The sequence below is a fragment of the Poromitra crassiceps genome (assembly GCF_964638095.1).
Source record: "Poromitra crassiceps genome assembly, chromosome: 30".
In the NCBI taxonomy this organism is placed as follows: Eukaryota; Metazoa; Chordata; class Actinopteri; order Beryciformes; family Melamphaidae; genus Poromitra; species Poromitra crassiceps.
This window is the reverse complement of record NC_139652.1, coordinates 5,004,853-5,019,368: the sequence shown is the minus strand read 5'-3', so window position 1 is coordinate 5,019,368 and position 14,516 is coordinate 5,004,853. Positions and strand designations below refer to the sequence as shown.

General features: G+C 45.7%; 1 protein-coding gene across 4 annotated transcripts in view; it reads left to right on the top strand.

Moving 5' to 3' along the window:
* Positions 1-508: 508 nt before the first annotated feature.
* The window catches only part of LOC310800602 (uncharacterized protein), a 33,036-nt gene continuing 19,028 nt past the window's right edge, over positions 509-14,516 (top strand). For 2 of the 4 annotated variants that reach the window (XR_014553887.1, XM_083663225.1), the window contains exons 1-8: positions 678-1,053; positions 1,160-1,253; positions 1,342-1,429; positions 3,616-3,943; positions 8,258-8,351; positions 9,003-9,090; positions 9,923-10,232; positions 11,996-12,089. Coding sequence is in view for 3 of the 4 variants with exons in the window: in XM_083663225.1 (XP_083519351.1) it covers positions 909-1,053; positions 1,160-1,253; positions 1,342-1,429; positions 3,616-3,943; positions 8,258-8,351; positions 9,003-9,090; positions 9,923-10,232; positions 11,996-12,089 (1,241 nt within the window). In the remaining variant the exon portion in view is untranslated. Of the gene's footprint in view, positions 570-677; positions 1,054-1,159; positions 1,254-1,341; positions 1,430-3,615; positions 3,944-8,257; positions 8,352-9,002; positions 9,091-9,922; positions 10,233-11,995; positions 12,090-14,516 lie in introns of those variants that run through there. The other 2 variants (XM_083663226.1, XM_083663227.1) reach the window with 2 other exon arrangements.

The window sequence follows — 14,516 nt, the reverse complement described above, 5'->3', positions numbered from 1 at the left end:
CAGGACTTCCGGTTGTAACCATCGCAATAAAACCTGACCTTCAAAGTGTTTCCCTTCATTGATTGGTTGATATTGCTGATCTGAAAATAGATACGAGTAAACTCTGCGTTTCAAAGAGGCGGGTAAACTGCGTTGTGTACCAGTACGTCCCTTTTACATAGGCATATGGCTTCAATAATATGCAATGAAGAACAATAATTGACGCTTTAAAAATAACACTTTCAGGAGTGCCTGTTTGTAAACTTTTATTTCGAAGGCAGAATCACGCTAGTTCCGGTGTTGTGGCTAAACAGTGTCAACTTGACGCGGCTGCCCAGGGGATGCTGATGCTGAGTAGGTCAGGTCCTGAGGCTGCAGAGGCGCCATGCCGCCGCTAGAGGGCGAGACAGGACTACGTCGTGCGCTGCTGGTGATCCGCACTCCATTTCAGAAGGGGGCGGTGATGCACCAAAAGCTGTTTACCAACCGCCATAGAGCGCCAGAAGAAGAAGAAGAAGCTGTTGGGAAGAAACACACTGACCCAGAGCAGAGGAAACGGAATGCAGGCTAGGCTCTGCTCAGAGGAACAAGTAACGCTATTATTTGTTTGTATTCACTTTGATGATCACCATGACATAAAAAGCGATAGACAGCAGAGGTTGGAATGACTCTGTCTTAACAGGAAGCAGTGTGTGTTTGGCCCCGGGGAGAACGGCTCTGTGTCGGCTTGTTATTTTAGGTTAGCTTTAGTTAGCTAGCTAGCTAGCAGCCTACTTCTCCTTATCGGGTTCATGCAGCCTCAGAGGAACCAGCTAAAGCGCCAAACTGCTCCAAAGTTATATAAATGCCGACCAGTGTTTTGCAAGTAATAAAGAAGCAGTCCCGTAGTGGAAACAACGCTGGCATCTACTTGCAGAGTGTGCTAGCGGATGTTTGTTAGCAGGCCTGCCTGCATACCAACACACTGTCTTCCCTGCTTCATTCCTCCTATAGAGCCCCTCTCTTCTTCCATGATCACAATGGAGTCTGGCCTGAATCCGCTGCCCCAGCTACCAGAAATAAACTCCTACAAAAGTAAGTAAAGTGACCATGTTTTGCAATGTGCATGAGATAGAGGTTTGTGTATACATGAGCACCAACAGAAGATCTGATACTTCTTGACCCCCTCCTCCACCCACAGTGACTGAGGAGGATGTGAAGAGGCTGATTGAGTTCCGGGCGTCCAACGAGGCTCTCTTCACAGGGAAAAGGAACTCTGCCAAGATCGCATGGAAGTATGTCCAGGTTTTCGCCTGTCAAACATCTTTGTTGTCGACGTGTTTCCTCTCCGACTTGATGTAACCCGCTCTGTATTTCCTTCAGCACCATTTTAAAAGGCTTGGGCCTTCAGGGCAAGTTGACAGCAGACCAAATCGCCAAAAAATGGGACAATCTGCGGACAAAATACAAGGTAAAGACTAAAGAGTGTATATGGCACAATAAGTTCATTACAATTGTCAGAGAAATTAAACTTGGAATTATAGTACCTAGTGGGAGAGGCATCTGTATCTATCTCTATCAATCTGTAGGTATCTCAGTCAGCTTATTTGCAATAGAAACCACATTGGATTTGTGGTGCAAGAGCTCAAAAACACATAATAAATCGCATAGAAACATATACAATAAATACAAACAGTATAAGTTAAAAACAGAATGGCAAATACCCACACAAGGCATAAGTCAGTCACCTAACCCAATTTTAAAGTGCATATGCATAGATGACAGTATGAAACGGATTATACTAGGGATGCCAATTTTCCGCAAATTCCTGAATCGATCATCGGTAACGTTAATGATCAATCAATCGATTAATTGTAATTAAAAATATAAACATTTGCAAACAATACCAAATGCGTTCCTTCCTCAATAAAACCCCCATTTATACAGCGGCAACATACTGTATATTTCTCACAGCATTGTATAGCCTATGCTATGAAACATACAAAAACACAGAGGCATAACTCCTAGACATGACAACATTTGCCCAGAATCCGCGGCCGCTGCCCAGGTCCGGCTCACTCACCGCAGATTGTCCACTTTTTCCGTGCGTCACAGCTCTTAAACGCTGATGCCGAGTTGCTCCAGCTCGAGTCCAGGTGAGACTACTAGGATCCAGGCAACCCATCTGAATGAACACTGCCCAAGTGATTGTTGTTGTAGATGTACACCGAATCACAGACAGGCATCATGTCCTCCTCTATAACCCCGCAGATCGACTGGGCCATTTTTTCCACTCGCTGTGCGTTGCAACTCCTCTCAAATGCTGAGCCGATGGTGGGCCGCTCCAGGCTTGACGAAGAGGAGCCAGCCAATCCATCTGAATGAACACTGCTCAAGTGATAGAGCGTTGATGCTGTCGTCGTGCTGCACACTGATTCACAGCACCTGCATACGGCAGTATCCCCTCCCGAGTCCCCTCCCATCATTACATTATGTCATTTGGCAGACGCTTTTATCCAAAGCGACTTACAATAACACATTTTTGTCAGCAATAGAGCAATCAACTATGCATCACAGTCTATGACAACTACAACAAGGATTAGTGGTAAAGTTATGTTAGTAAGTGGTTAGTAAGTTTTTTTTTTTTTTTTTAGAGAGAGAGAGAAATAAGTTAGTTTCAAGAAGGGCCCAGATGGAGCCTGAAAAGGTGTGTCTTTAGTCTTTTCCAAAAGATCAGCAGTGATTCGGCCGTCCTGACCGAAGGTGGAAGCTCGTTCCACCATTGAGGTGCCAGGGACGAGAAGAGTCGCGAACGGGATGAGCGACTTTTGAGCCCCCGTAGTGGAGGAGGGGCGAGGCGTCCTGCGCTGCTGGAGGAGCGAAGGGAGCGGTGAGAGATTTGGAGCCTGACCATAGATTGTAAGTACAGAGGAGCTGTCTGGTGTACTGCCCTGTAGGCCAGAACCAGTGTTTTGAATTTAATGCGTACCGAGATGGGAAGCCAGTGAAGGTCACGGAAGACGGGAGTGACATGAGAGAATTTGGGTTGGTTGAATACCAGACGGGCTGCAGCGTTCTGAATGAGCTGAAGCGGACGGATGTCAGCGGCAGGAAGGCCGGCCAGAAGCACGTTGCAGTAGTCCAGGCGGGAGATGATAAGTGACTGGACCAGGAGTTGTGTCGCTTCCCTGGTGAGAAAATTGTTCCCACACAACGCCGCCTCTACTTTCAGACCAAACTTAAAAGATGACTGCCAGGAGTTCAGAGTTGCCTGCGCCTGCGCGACGCGTCCGAGTGATATCATTGCGCCCTCTGGAGGATCACAGGAAAATTATTCGGAAACACTACTGTACTGACAGAATGCACGTTGCCGTTTGTTGTTGTTTTGATCGAGTAAATTTTCACGCGTTCGAGGAAATCCTTAACGAGCAAGTAATTGATCTTCGATTAATTGTTGGCATCCCTAGCTTATACAAATAATAAGCAAGCTAAGAACATGAGATCAGACGAAGTACTGTACAAAGTGTGCAATGGGATAGTCCTCATTTTAAAGCGCATTATATGCATTGTAAGAACAGTATGAACAAAAAACCTTATGCAGTTAGTAAGCAAGTATCCATAGGTGTATAAAGGTTCTTGTGTTAATGTGTTCGGTAGGACCTGAAGCAGCCGTACCAAGGCCAGGGCGGCCTAGGGGGCGCTCTGGACTCCTGGCCCTGGTTCCACATCATGGATGAAGCCATGCAGGGTCGGCTCTACAACAGCAACCTGGTGCTGAGCCCGGACGCCGGTCACCGTGGCAACGAGCACGTGGGCCACACCGCGGAGAACGCCGACATCCTGGAGTTCCTCATCAAGACGGAGATGGAGGACACGTCGGGGGCAGCGGAGAGCGCCGAGGACGACGTCACGGTCCACAGCGATGCTCCGCCCACAGAGGGCGTCCCTATGGGCTGGAGGAGGATGTCTGAGTGCACCTATAAAAGTAGGCATGGAGGCACCTTTACTTCTTTCTGCTGTTTATTTCTTAAGCCACAGACACACCAAGCCGACAGGCGGCCGTCGGCCATGTCCGGGCGTCCGCCGCTCTAGTGTTTGCGACGTGTCCCACTCTAGTCTGCTTTGACGGCATCTCGTTGGCTGCTTTTCCCGATGATTCAACATGTTGAATCGGCGTCGGATCGTTGATGAGAGAAATCGCTCTTGATTGGCTGGTCAGGGGTAGAGAAATCGCTCTGATTGGCTGGTCAGGGGTAGTGATGGGAATTACGACTCTTTGAAGGGAGCCAGATCTTATGGCTCCGTTCCTTTCTGACAGCCGTTCAAAATAGCGGCTCTTCGTTCCCCCCCCTTTTTTTTTAGGGGGCGGGCACTAGCCTACTGTTGATCTGCGAAATTACTAGGATAATGATATGGCACGATTTGGATCAGATTTGATCTTAGACCCACCACTATTTCATTTTGCATCTGTGGACTGCAGCAGCATTAAATTACTCATAGTATGTCCAGACCTAATGTCACTGATCTGCATTGTAAACATGACACAAGGTGACATCATATCCATCTGCTTAGTCAGTCAATTTACTTCTTCTATGAAATGTGTTGTGTAAATAAAGTTGGCTTTCCTTGAATGCAATTCATGCAACACTTCGCTGCTCAGAAAGTCTTCAGATGCACCCCGCAGCGTAGCCCGTTTTGATATTAAGCTGAGTCCGCCCACCCAGGCCAGCTACAGCATGCGCTGGTAACAATTAATGAGTGCACCTATCCTCTCTGCTCAGCGGGCTAGCAGAGGGAGGGAGGGAGGTCTACACTGTGTGTGTGGTGGGGAGCGGCAGGCAGTGAAATTTAGGCACAACATTAAATGAACGGCTCTCAAGTAGGACTCGGTTCCCTTCGTTCATAGCAAAGAGCCGTTCAATAGATTCGGATCGTTCGCGGACGTCACATCACTAGTCCGGGGTAGCAAAGCAGGAGAGAGGGCACAATAAACGCCCTGCTAATTTTCCAACTTCATCTCACCTGATAATTCCAAAACACAGACATTTTCACGACGACGTGCCTTTGGGAAAGTCCATCGAGTCTCTCGCTGCATCATGTCGCCCATTTAGTGCGGTTTCTCCTTATTCTTTTTTGTGATCAATTTTTTATTGACATCAGTAGTTCAGCATAGTTACACGACATTACGACAGATATTAGCCAGGATGCATGAGCCCTCATCCCACCTGCCCATCAGAACATGTGCAGAGTGACATCAATTTTGTAATTACCACAAAACAAAAAGAAATACAAAATGAAATAAAATATAGGAGAGCACCCTCTCCACCCCAAACCCCCCACCCCCCACCCCCCCGCGGTCTCTTGTTTAAAGTAACTGTCTCACACTTAGCTACTGGAGCACTGGTTCCTGAGGCACTGAGGTCATTAAGTCAGAGATCTGAGATGCTACACCTCTCCAGAGTTCAAGAGTTGAGGACTTCGCTCTATTAACCGTCGCAGTGGAGAGTTCAAGCATTACTATATCACGAAAGTATGCCAGCCATTTGTGAATGTTAAGTGAGTGAGGGGGAAGCCATCTTTGGGCTATCATTTTCTTGACTGCGGTTAGGCCAGCCAGCCAAATCTTCCTCTGCTTCCCCGATAAATTAAGCTTAGAGTCATCATTAATTAATAGAAGTATTGGGTCCGGAGGAAGTGGGTGTTCAATTAAATCTGATATTATTGAAGTTGTTTTATCCCAGAATTCTTGAACTAGTTCACATTCCCAAACCACGTGTAAAAAAGTTCCGACTTGTTCCAGTTGACAGAAGGAACAGAAAGGATTGGGGTTTCTCCTTATTCTTCACCTCCGCCTCTCCCTTTGAGCAAGACCAGACGAGGGCTGACATACGCCAGTAGGGATGGGTATCGAGCACCGGTATTGATTAGGGGTGGGGGGAAAAATCGATACACCACAGTATCGCGATATTTTGCCTGACGATATCGTATCGATATTTGGACGCCAAGTATCGATATTGCAAAAAAAAAAAAAAAAAAAACATTTTTTTATTTTTTTATTTTTATTTTTTTGCAGGCCATGCCAGGCCACCGGGCTACTATACACTTTAGTTCCAAGGCCAGCAGTAAACAAACGGTAGCATATTTTCATTTTGTTTTAACAGTAACAGTTTTGTCATAACAGTCATTTACAAATTCCCCAGTTACTGAATGGGCTGCACAAAATGTTTTGTGTAAGTGAAGTGAAGTTGCAAAAACTACATAAGTACAGTAGTCCACACACACATCCAGTTAAGGTGGACTGTAAGTAGACTGTAACAAACAGTTCAGTTTGTCAGGTGCATGCAACTATGACATGACTTTATGAAAGTTGTTGGTCTGTCTACTTGACAATGTTGCTGCAATAAAATGGTTGAAGTCAGATGTACAGACTGAAAAATTGTTCTTATATAAACCAGATGTTGACAAAGTTTTCCTTTGGGGACATCATTTGCAGTTGAAAAAGTAAGAAATCGCAATATATCGAAATATCGCAATATTCAATATATCGCAATATCGATATATCGCAATATCGAAAATATCGCAGTATCGCAATACTATCGTATCGTGACTGAAGTATCGTTTCAGTATCGTATCGTGGGCATCTGGTGATTCCCACCCCTAGTATTGATTGGTACCGGTTCTGGATTGGTCGGTACCAGGAGCAGACCTGCCAACCTGCACGCATTTTTCGTACCATGCAGCCATTTTGCCATCAAAGTAGACTGGTACCATTTGTCCGTTAAAACGACGCAAAACGGCGGTGACGCCTGTGAATTCAATGGTGCACATTAGGGATGTTCATCAATTATTTGCTATAATTATATTATTTAATTTTTCAAAATGAACATCCCTAGTGCACGTGATATGATGACACGTGACTTTGCCTTCAACTCCTTGCCGTGGGCGTGTAAACGGTTGTTGTTTTTCCGCCTCTGAAACATGGCTGCTGCGGTCTTCACAAAAGTCCACAGCTTGTTGATAAAGCAGATGTGTATGAGTGAAATATGGAAGTACTTTGCTTACTGTCAGGACAAGCCCACGGACACAACACAGCCCGTCTGTAAACCATGTTTCAAAACTACGCAGGCGAAGGGAGCAGCACGTCCAACTTGACCAAACATCCCGACTTGTTCAAAGAGCGCCTGCCTGTTAAATGATTGGCTGTTTTCGTGTCACTCGTAGCACACTCCATTAACAAGGGAGGTTTTTTCATGCAGCCGTGCTATCGAACCTGCTATCGAAGCATTTCTTTATTGTATCGATGACGTCTCTATCGCGATATATATTGCTATCGTTTTATCGCTGAGCCCTATTCACCTTATGTTCAGACCTTACAGTGGGCCGAATTCTTCCGGGTCCTATTAACACTTCCGGCGGTCACGGCGCCAAATATGAAAGAACGTCATGAAGAAGAGAGTTGTTTTTGGAGCGGACAGTGCAGGGGGTAAAATAAAGAACGTAGCCTACTACTTTGAGCTCGGTACACAGCAAGCAAGCGAGTATCCACTGTTAGCCAGGTCAGATAACGTTATCGTCGACAATGACCAGCACTTTCTGGTAAAACATACCTGGACTCCAACAAAGAAAGCTTCAGAAGGTTTTCTGTCCTCCGAGCGCAGCTCGAGCCACTTACGTCTATAAGACCCGCACAGGCGCAGACGTTAACATAATTCCCTGGAATGCGAGACTTAACGAGCCAGTTACATGGCGTTGCATTCTTAGACATTGCCGTTTGCTTTTATTTGGTATGTTACATACAATTGGCTAAAGTATTACCGTAGTTAATTCAGAGTTAGATTATATTGGAGCAGCCAGCCATTTTTTTTTCTTCTTTTTTTTGCCGGAAGTCGTAGGACGGCCACAGAACCGGGTCAAATGGGCGTGGCTACATAAGGTGAATATGACGGTATCAACAAAACACTGCAAAAGTGATTTGTTGTTTACCTTTATTTATACAGGAGGAGTCTCACTGAGGGCAATGCTCTCTGTTTCAGCAGTGCCCTGTTCACATTCACACACACATTCACACCTGGAAGCTGACCAGTACAACTACAGTCTGTAAATCATGGACAGCTTTGTGCTCTACTGTAACACCTTTTCTCTCCAGCTAGTGTCTCTAGTGTTTGTTTCCAACTGTGTTATTTTCTACTACTTTTGATGATCTCTCCTCTTCCAATGTCCCCTTTCCCATTTGCTCTCCGTTTATTGTAAATGTCTGTCTTATCGACATAGGACTGAAAACTCGTTTCCTCGTTCACAGTGACGGAACCAGAAACGGAGCGAATGATCAAACTTCGAGCTGCTAACGAAGCACTCTTCACCGGCAGGAAGCATTCGGCCAAGCCGGCCTGGAGGTGAGTGGAGGCTCGCATTCTCCGTTCAGCGTTGTTGTTTTCAATACAATTTAATTTACACGTGTTTTCATCTGAAAGTTGACGGTCGTGTTTATAGGGCTGGGCAATATAGCCAAAAAAAATGCATCGATATAAAATATTTCATATCGTCGATATCGATAATTATTGATCCTTGTTAAAAATTACAAACCATTGCGACCCATTTCACAACACTTCTCTATCAATCACGAGAAGAGACAATTTGTGAATAAATGAACGATCCTGACCATTTTTACTGGCAGTTCCACATCCCCTTATATGATCTTGAATAGGTAAACCAGCCATTACAAAGAGATATACCTTTAGTCAATCATAACTTTCTTTTATGCATATGTTATTGAAAACATACATGTTAAATGTGTGGCAGAATAAATGCACTTAGGAAGAGTTAACAAGCGGCCTATTTTCTCTCTCTCTCAGTAAAACAATATACACATTTGAAATAAAAGACTGTGGGAGAAATTGTGTCTTTGGGAAGCACTGAAGTATTAGTACATGGGGGGGGACTCCTTTTGAAATTATGTTATGCCCTCACACCCTGTCACACTAGTCCGTGAGGGCTCGGTCTGGTTTTGGGACATTGGGATTCAGCCAAAGTGTGTTTTCTTGCAGAGCCATTCTGTATGAGTTGGGTCTTCAGGGGAAGGTGACCACCGACCAGTTGGCCAAAAAGTGGGACAACCTGAAGAGGAGATATAAGGTAGGTCCATCTACCTCCAGTGCTGTCCGTTGTGATAGTCATGTCTTAAGGGTTTCACAGGAATACGGAGACAGGTTGTGAGTAAGACGTCGCAGGTCCTGCAGATATGATGAAGTGACAGATCAGGGAGTTTAGTGGTGTCGGCCATGTTGCAGGCAGAGAGGAAGAGTCCGTTCCTTCAAAGACTTGAATCTGCTTTAAATATATTTACTTTTCTTTTCAAGTCAGATGAGATGTTTATTTGCTTGATTTGTGGCTATCAAGAAACAATCTTTTGGGAGTCAATATGGCGGCGTCAACTAGGGCTGGGCGATAAAACGATATAACAATATATATCGCGATATATCAATACAATAAAAATATGGTTCGATAGGGGCGTTCGATAGAGCGCCAATCATTTAACAGACAAACTCTGAGTGCACCCTCCCCCGCTCATAAACAGCCAATCATATGCTGTACCTTGACATGGCCAGTGCTAGTGACGCGAACAGCAAGTTTGGTTTCATCCGGCACCACACCACCAGGGTGAAACAGAAACATCAGGAAGAGGAGATGAGTGGAAGAAGATGTGATGTGGAGGAATTAATTGTCAATAAAAGGGACGCCGAAAGCAGAACACCGTTGTAAATGTTGGTGGTCGTCATTTGTGAAGATGATCTTGCTGAACACAAACTTTGCTCTTTCATAAACTTGTGTGAACCACAGACCTGATTTCATGCATTTAACCCGAAATTCCCAATACAAAACTCCCATTGCCTTTCACAGCCATGTTTTCCGGACTCATTCCTGCGCTACTCTGTGGATGGACTGTAGATTTTCCCGTCTCTCTCAGGAGCTGAAGTTCCCGGCTCGCGGCGTGGAGACCAACCCCAACTCCTGGCCGTGGTTCTACCGGATGAGCGACGCCATGGAGGGCCGCTTCGCCGCCGCCGCGCCCATCCTCACGCCCATCGTGGAGGACGGAGATGAGGAGTGTGAGCCGTCGCCGCCGGCGCCCAGGAAGCGAGCCCGCCGGAGCCGCGGGGGCATGGCCGAGTTCCTGACCGAGTCGGAGATGGATCTCCTGGTGGTCGACCACGAAGACAAGAACGGGTCCACGGCGCTGGGAGATCTGCACCGCATGGCCGAGTTCACCTACAAACGTGAGGAAGGCTGCAGTACTCTGTGTGTGTGTGTGTGTGTGTGTGTGTGTGTGTGTGTGTGTGTGTTAGTGCACGTTCACACCAGATGCCAAAGCCACGCAGTTTCAATTCAGCGTCCTTGTTAACAGGCGAGTCCATTCACACCGACCGCACGCCACGCCAAAGCCACGCCACGCCACGCCAAAGCCACGCTGATCCGATAGTTTCAGCTTCGGTTCTATTTTCCAAGCATGCCGCGCGCTGATCCCGAGCTGCCAGGCAGGCAGTCAATGCAATTCGTGAGGGGTGGGAGGGGCCGGAGCAGCAGCTCCGAGCCAACCGCTGAGGAAAAGAGACTGTTTCTGGTAGGGGTGCTCCGATCCGGCTAAGTCACGATCCGATCCGATTCCTGGGGTCACGATCCGATTCCAGAATCGATTCTCGATTCCAACGATTCCAGAATCTAGAATCGATTCTCAATTATGTAGTTTTATATTGCAATAACACACAAAGGTAAATATAAGACAAAAAATGACAAATGTATTAATGCTGAACTTCAAATTCAACTTCTGAAGTATTACAGTGAGGGCCTAAATTCATTTTGCAATATGAGTGTTAATTTATGCATACGTGGCACGGGATTCTCAAAGCCTGTGTTGAGGGTCATACGAACAAAAATGCACTCTTGAAGCTAAAAAAAAATCCAAAACCAACAAGTTAATTATTTACATTTTTACTTCAATGTAGAACAGTCATTTCTTACACATGAGATTACTTTTAGCCTTTTAGTCATAACGATTATTGAAAGATATTCCATATTCCAGACTGAAATGTTATAACAGAAGTGGAGTATTGGCCAGAATGACATGAACATTTGGACACTTATTCAGCCGGTATCTTGCATGTTGCGTTCAGGTGCACTGTAAAAAAAAAAAAAAAAAAAAAAAATTATTGCGATAACACGTGACTTTTGCGATGTGTTCATCACGCATTTTCATATCGTGATGACGATGAAAATACGATTAATCGTGTAGCCCTAATTCCAAATATATTTAAATGTTTTGCCAGTGATCCATACATTCCTCTCCCTGCAAAATACACAGCAAACAACTTCCAAACATGAGATTTTACATTCACAAAGTGCTTTTTGGCAGATATTATGTATGTCAATTATGTTCTGGCGGTATTTAATTTTCCGATAAGCAAGGCCACATTTAGTTGCCAGATTTGTGAATGGAGTTTGGTGTGACTGGCTGCCTCTCCACATAAGAACATGGGGCTAACGTTGATCTCTTGGCACTTTCGGCAAAGTAGGAACAGGCTTTTGACTGCCAGGGGAGGGGGAAGAAGCATTGAAGCAAGCTAATATTATGCAGCTAGTTAGTACTTGCCTTATATGAACGCTGTATCCAGCCCGCTGATGAGGTTCCACTCCACCATGTTACCTGTATCAATATCCACATTGTCAGTGTCACCCCTACTCTATTAAAGAAAAACACAGCGCAGATCATAGTTTTTGGATTTGTTGTTGGTGAAGCCAACAACACGACAACTCTTCTTCAGCATATCAATATCAATTATTAATTTAAACCGTTGTAAATAGTTTGTTTGAAGTGTTTTCTGCTTCTTGTTCGGTCTTTTCCTATGGCGAGTTTTCCCCCTAAAAGGGGGCGTGGCCTAAGAGCCTGACGCGTTGCCGTTCTTCTGATGTATTGGCTGGTGGAGAGAGTTGTGTGTCCTGCTGTCTTGTCTGTGTGTAAGCTGAGCTCTGACCTTGATTGCAGTAACAGAAGAAGACACCAGGCGGCTAATTGAGTTACGAGCCTCTAACGAGTCGCTGTTCACCGGGAGGAGGAACACGGCCAAGCCGGCCTGGAGGTAAAGGAGCATTCCATCCACTTTGCTTTCCTTTCCTGGCTTTGCTTTGCTCGCAATTCCTATCTGGGTTGTAGTTCTTTGATCTGGTCACTGATGTATAGATAAATTGACCCTAGCTGACTTCCTGTTGTAGTGTTTGCGAATACAATATCTGACAGTAAATAAGTTAGGTTTCAAATGAAGCAATAAGCCCCAAGAGGCCATGGTTTACAGTGACTTTAGGACAGCTAAAAGGTGTCCACGGCACGCCGCAACAGCCTCACAGAATTCCGTGAAAACCGCGTTGAACAGTTGGAGGGGAGCAAAAAAGATATGTTTACTAATCTACATAGATGTTTCATTCATTAACACATTCACTGCCAGCCATTTTTTTTTTACTGTAGGTAGCTTCTGCCAGAGGGTTTTTTTGAGGATTCTGGCTCATCTTTCAAGACCCGAGGATTCTTTTCTGCTAAGATTTTGTGAACACAAATGATCTCAAAAGAACTAATAGAATGTGTGCTTTCTCTGTCTAAAAGAGTTAGTTTGTAGAGTTAGTAGTTATATAGGCATTAGCAGTAGAATACAGCATGGTTTCAGCGTCTGAAAATTTATTCTGAGATAAATGGCTTTTTGTGAAATTCGATAGAACAGTCACTTTAACCATTTATTTTTGGCGTAAGACGTCAGACATCTAAACAATAGTTTTGAACAGTAATTTCCTCCATAGCAGCAGGAAACCCCCCTCTCAATCAAACTCCTCCCTCCGTGGGTGTGTCTCTAGTGGCTTTGCAGCGTTTGTCACAAGCGAGGCTCTGCCTGTCTGTGCTGCCTGGCTGCTGGCGGCTGCTCTTTGGGCGAGTCTGCATGAGTCGTTTCGGTTGCAGCTCAGCTGGAATGAAGCTGCGTGCGATTGTGGGCTTTCTGCGGGTGTTTCAAAGTGTGTTGCACGCATAATCTATTATGCAAATTTGCAATCCCCCACTGCCAGCTCCCAGCGCGATAATGCGCGAAAGCGAAAGCATTTTCGGCAATCCATTTTACAGTATGAGAGAATGGTTTCCTCGCGCATTCCCCTGCAGTTTTGGCTCTGCTTTTTCTAGTCTGGAGAGCACTGTCGCCACTTAGTGGGTCGGTGGAATGGGTTGTACACGTTCGGTGGCTCCAATATTTTTATAGGAGACGTGGGGGGCGTTGATCCACGTCCCACCGTCAATTTTTATTTTTATTTTTTTTAACGTATTAACACGTCATTGGCAGTCAACTGTTGGATTTTTTTTGACGTATTAACACGTCATTGGCAGTGAACGTGTTAACATGTTAATGAACACCCCCCCCCCCCCCCCCCCCCCCCGCCCCACCAACCCTCTCTCACTCCCACGGAACCTCCCTCTGTTTGCCCCCCACACTCACACACACACACACACACACACACACACACACACACATACCCCCCTACACATACACACTACCACGTCCACTAGCATACGAAGGTAAACCTACATAATAGAAACAACACCTGTCTCACAGATGTGCGACAGGTTCACTGCACAAGCCCCAGAGCAGAGGAGAGGCTGTTTGATGAACATAATCTAACAACAATTGCAACTCACCAATGTGTCCACATGTGACCACATGTGACCGCACAAACTGCCTGTGTTTATCCCTCTTTCTCTCCCATGTCTATGAGACGTTCTGTTTCTTCAGATCAGGGGCCGGTTGCACCAAGTGGTCTTAACTATGCCTGGTCGTAACTCCTACGTCGGTCTTAGTTAAGACCAGTCTTTAGAGTGGATTTACGCCTGTTGCACCAACACGGCTTACGTCTGGTCTTAACTATGCTGGTCGTAGCAATGCGCGTCCATGTGAATTGCCAGGGAATGCCCCCTGATTGGATGATGTTGCAAAAAATGTGCCTCGCGACCTGCTTGGAGCACTGAGCCACTACGCTCTCTCAGCCACTACTGTAAAACACCCTCCCTCCTCTCACCCTCCCTCGCTCCGGGGGAAAAATGGCGGCGATTGAGCCAGAAAGACAGTCTGAATGAAATTGAATGTAACGTTCCCAATTCTATGTATTAAATTCTAAAAAATTAACGGCAACATTTTGGAAGGCTAAGCCACACAACTAGCTCGTTGTAATCTAACATCATGCTTCAAAAGATGGAGAACTGGCTGTGTTACGACGATGAGGGTAAGGACTCAAAACGGTCTCCGCTGATAAGACACGGAGATCTCTTCCAGGCAGGCGCTACGCCTCCTCCTGACCAGGCGTAACTCTTACACCTGGGCGTAGTGAAAAGAAGGCTTAAGCCGTCTTGGTGCAACCGGCGTAGCTGTTAGGTCGTAAAGTTACGACCAACTTAGCTTAAGACCAGTGTAAGACCAGTTGGTGCATCCGGCCCCAGATCAATATACTACATATTGTGGATTGCCACAAGATAGAAA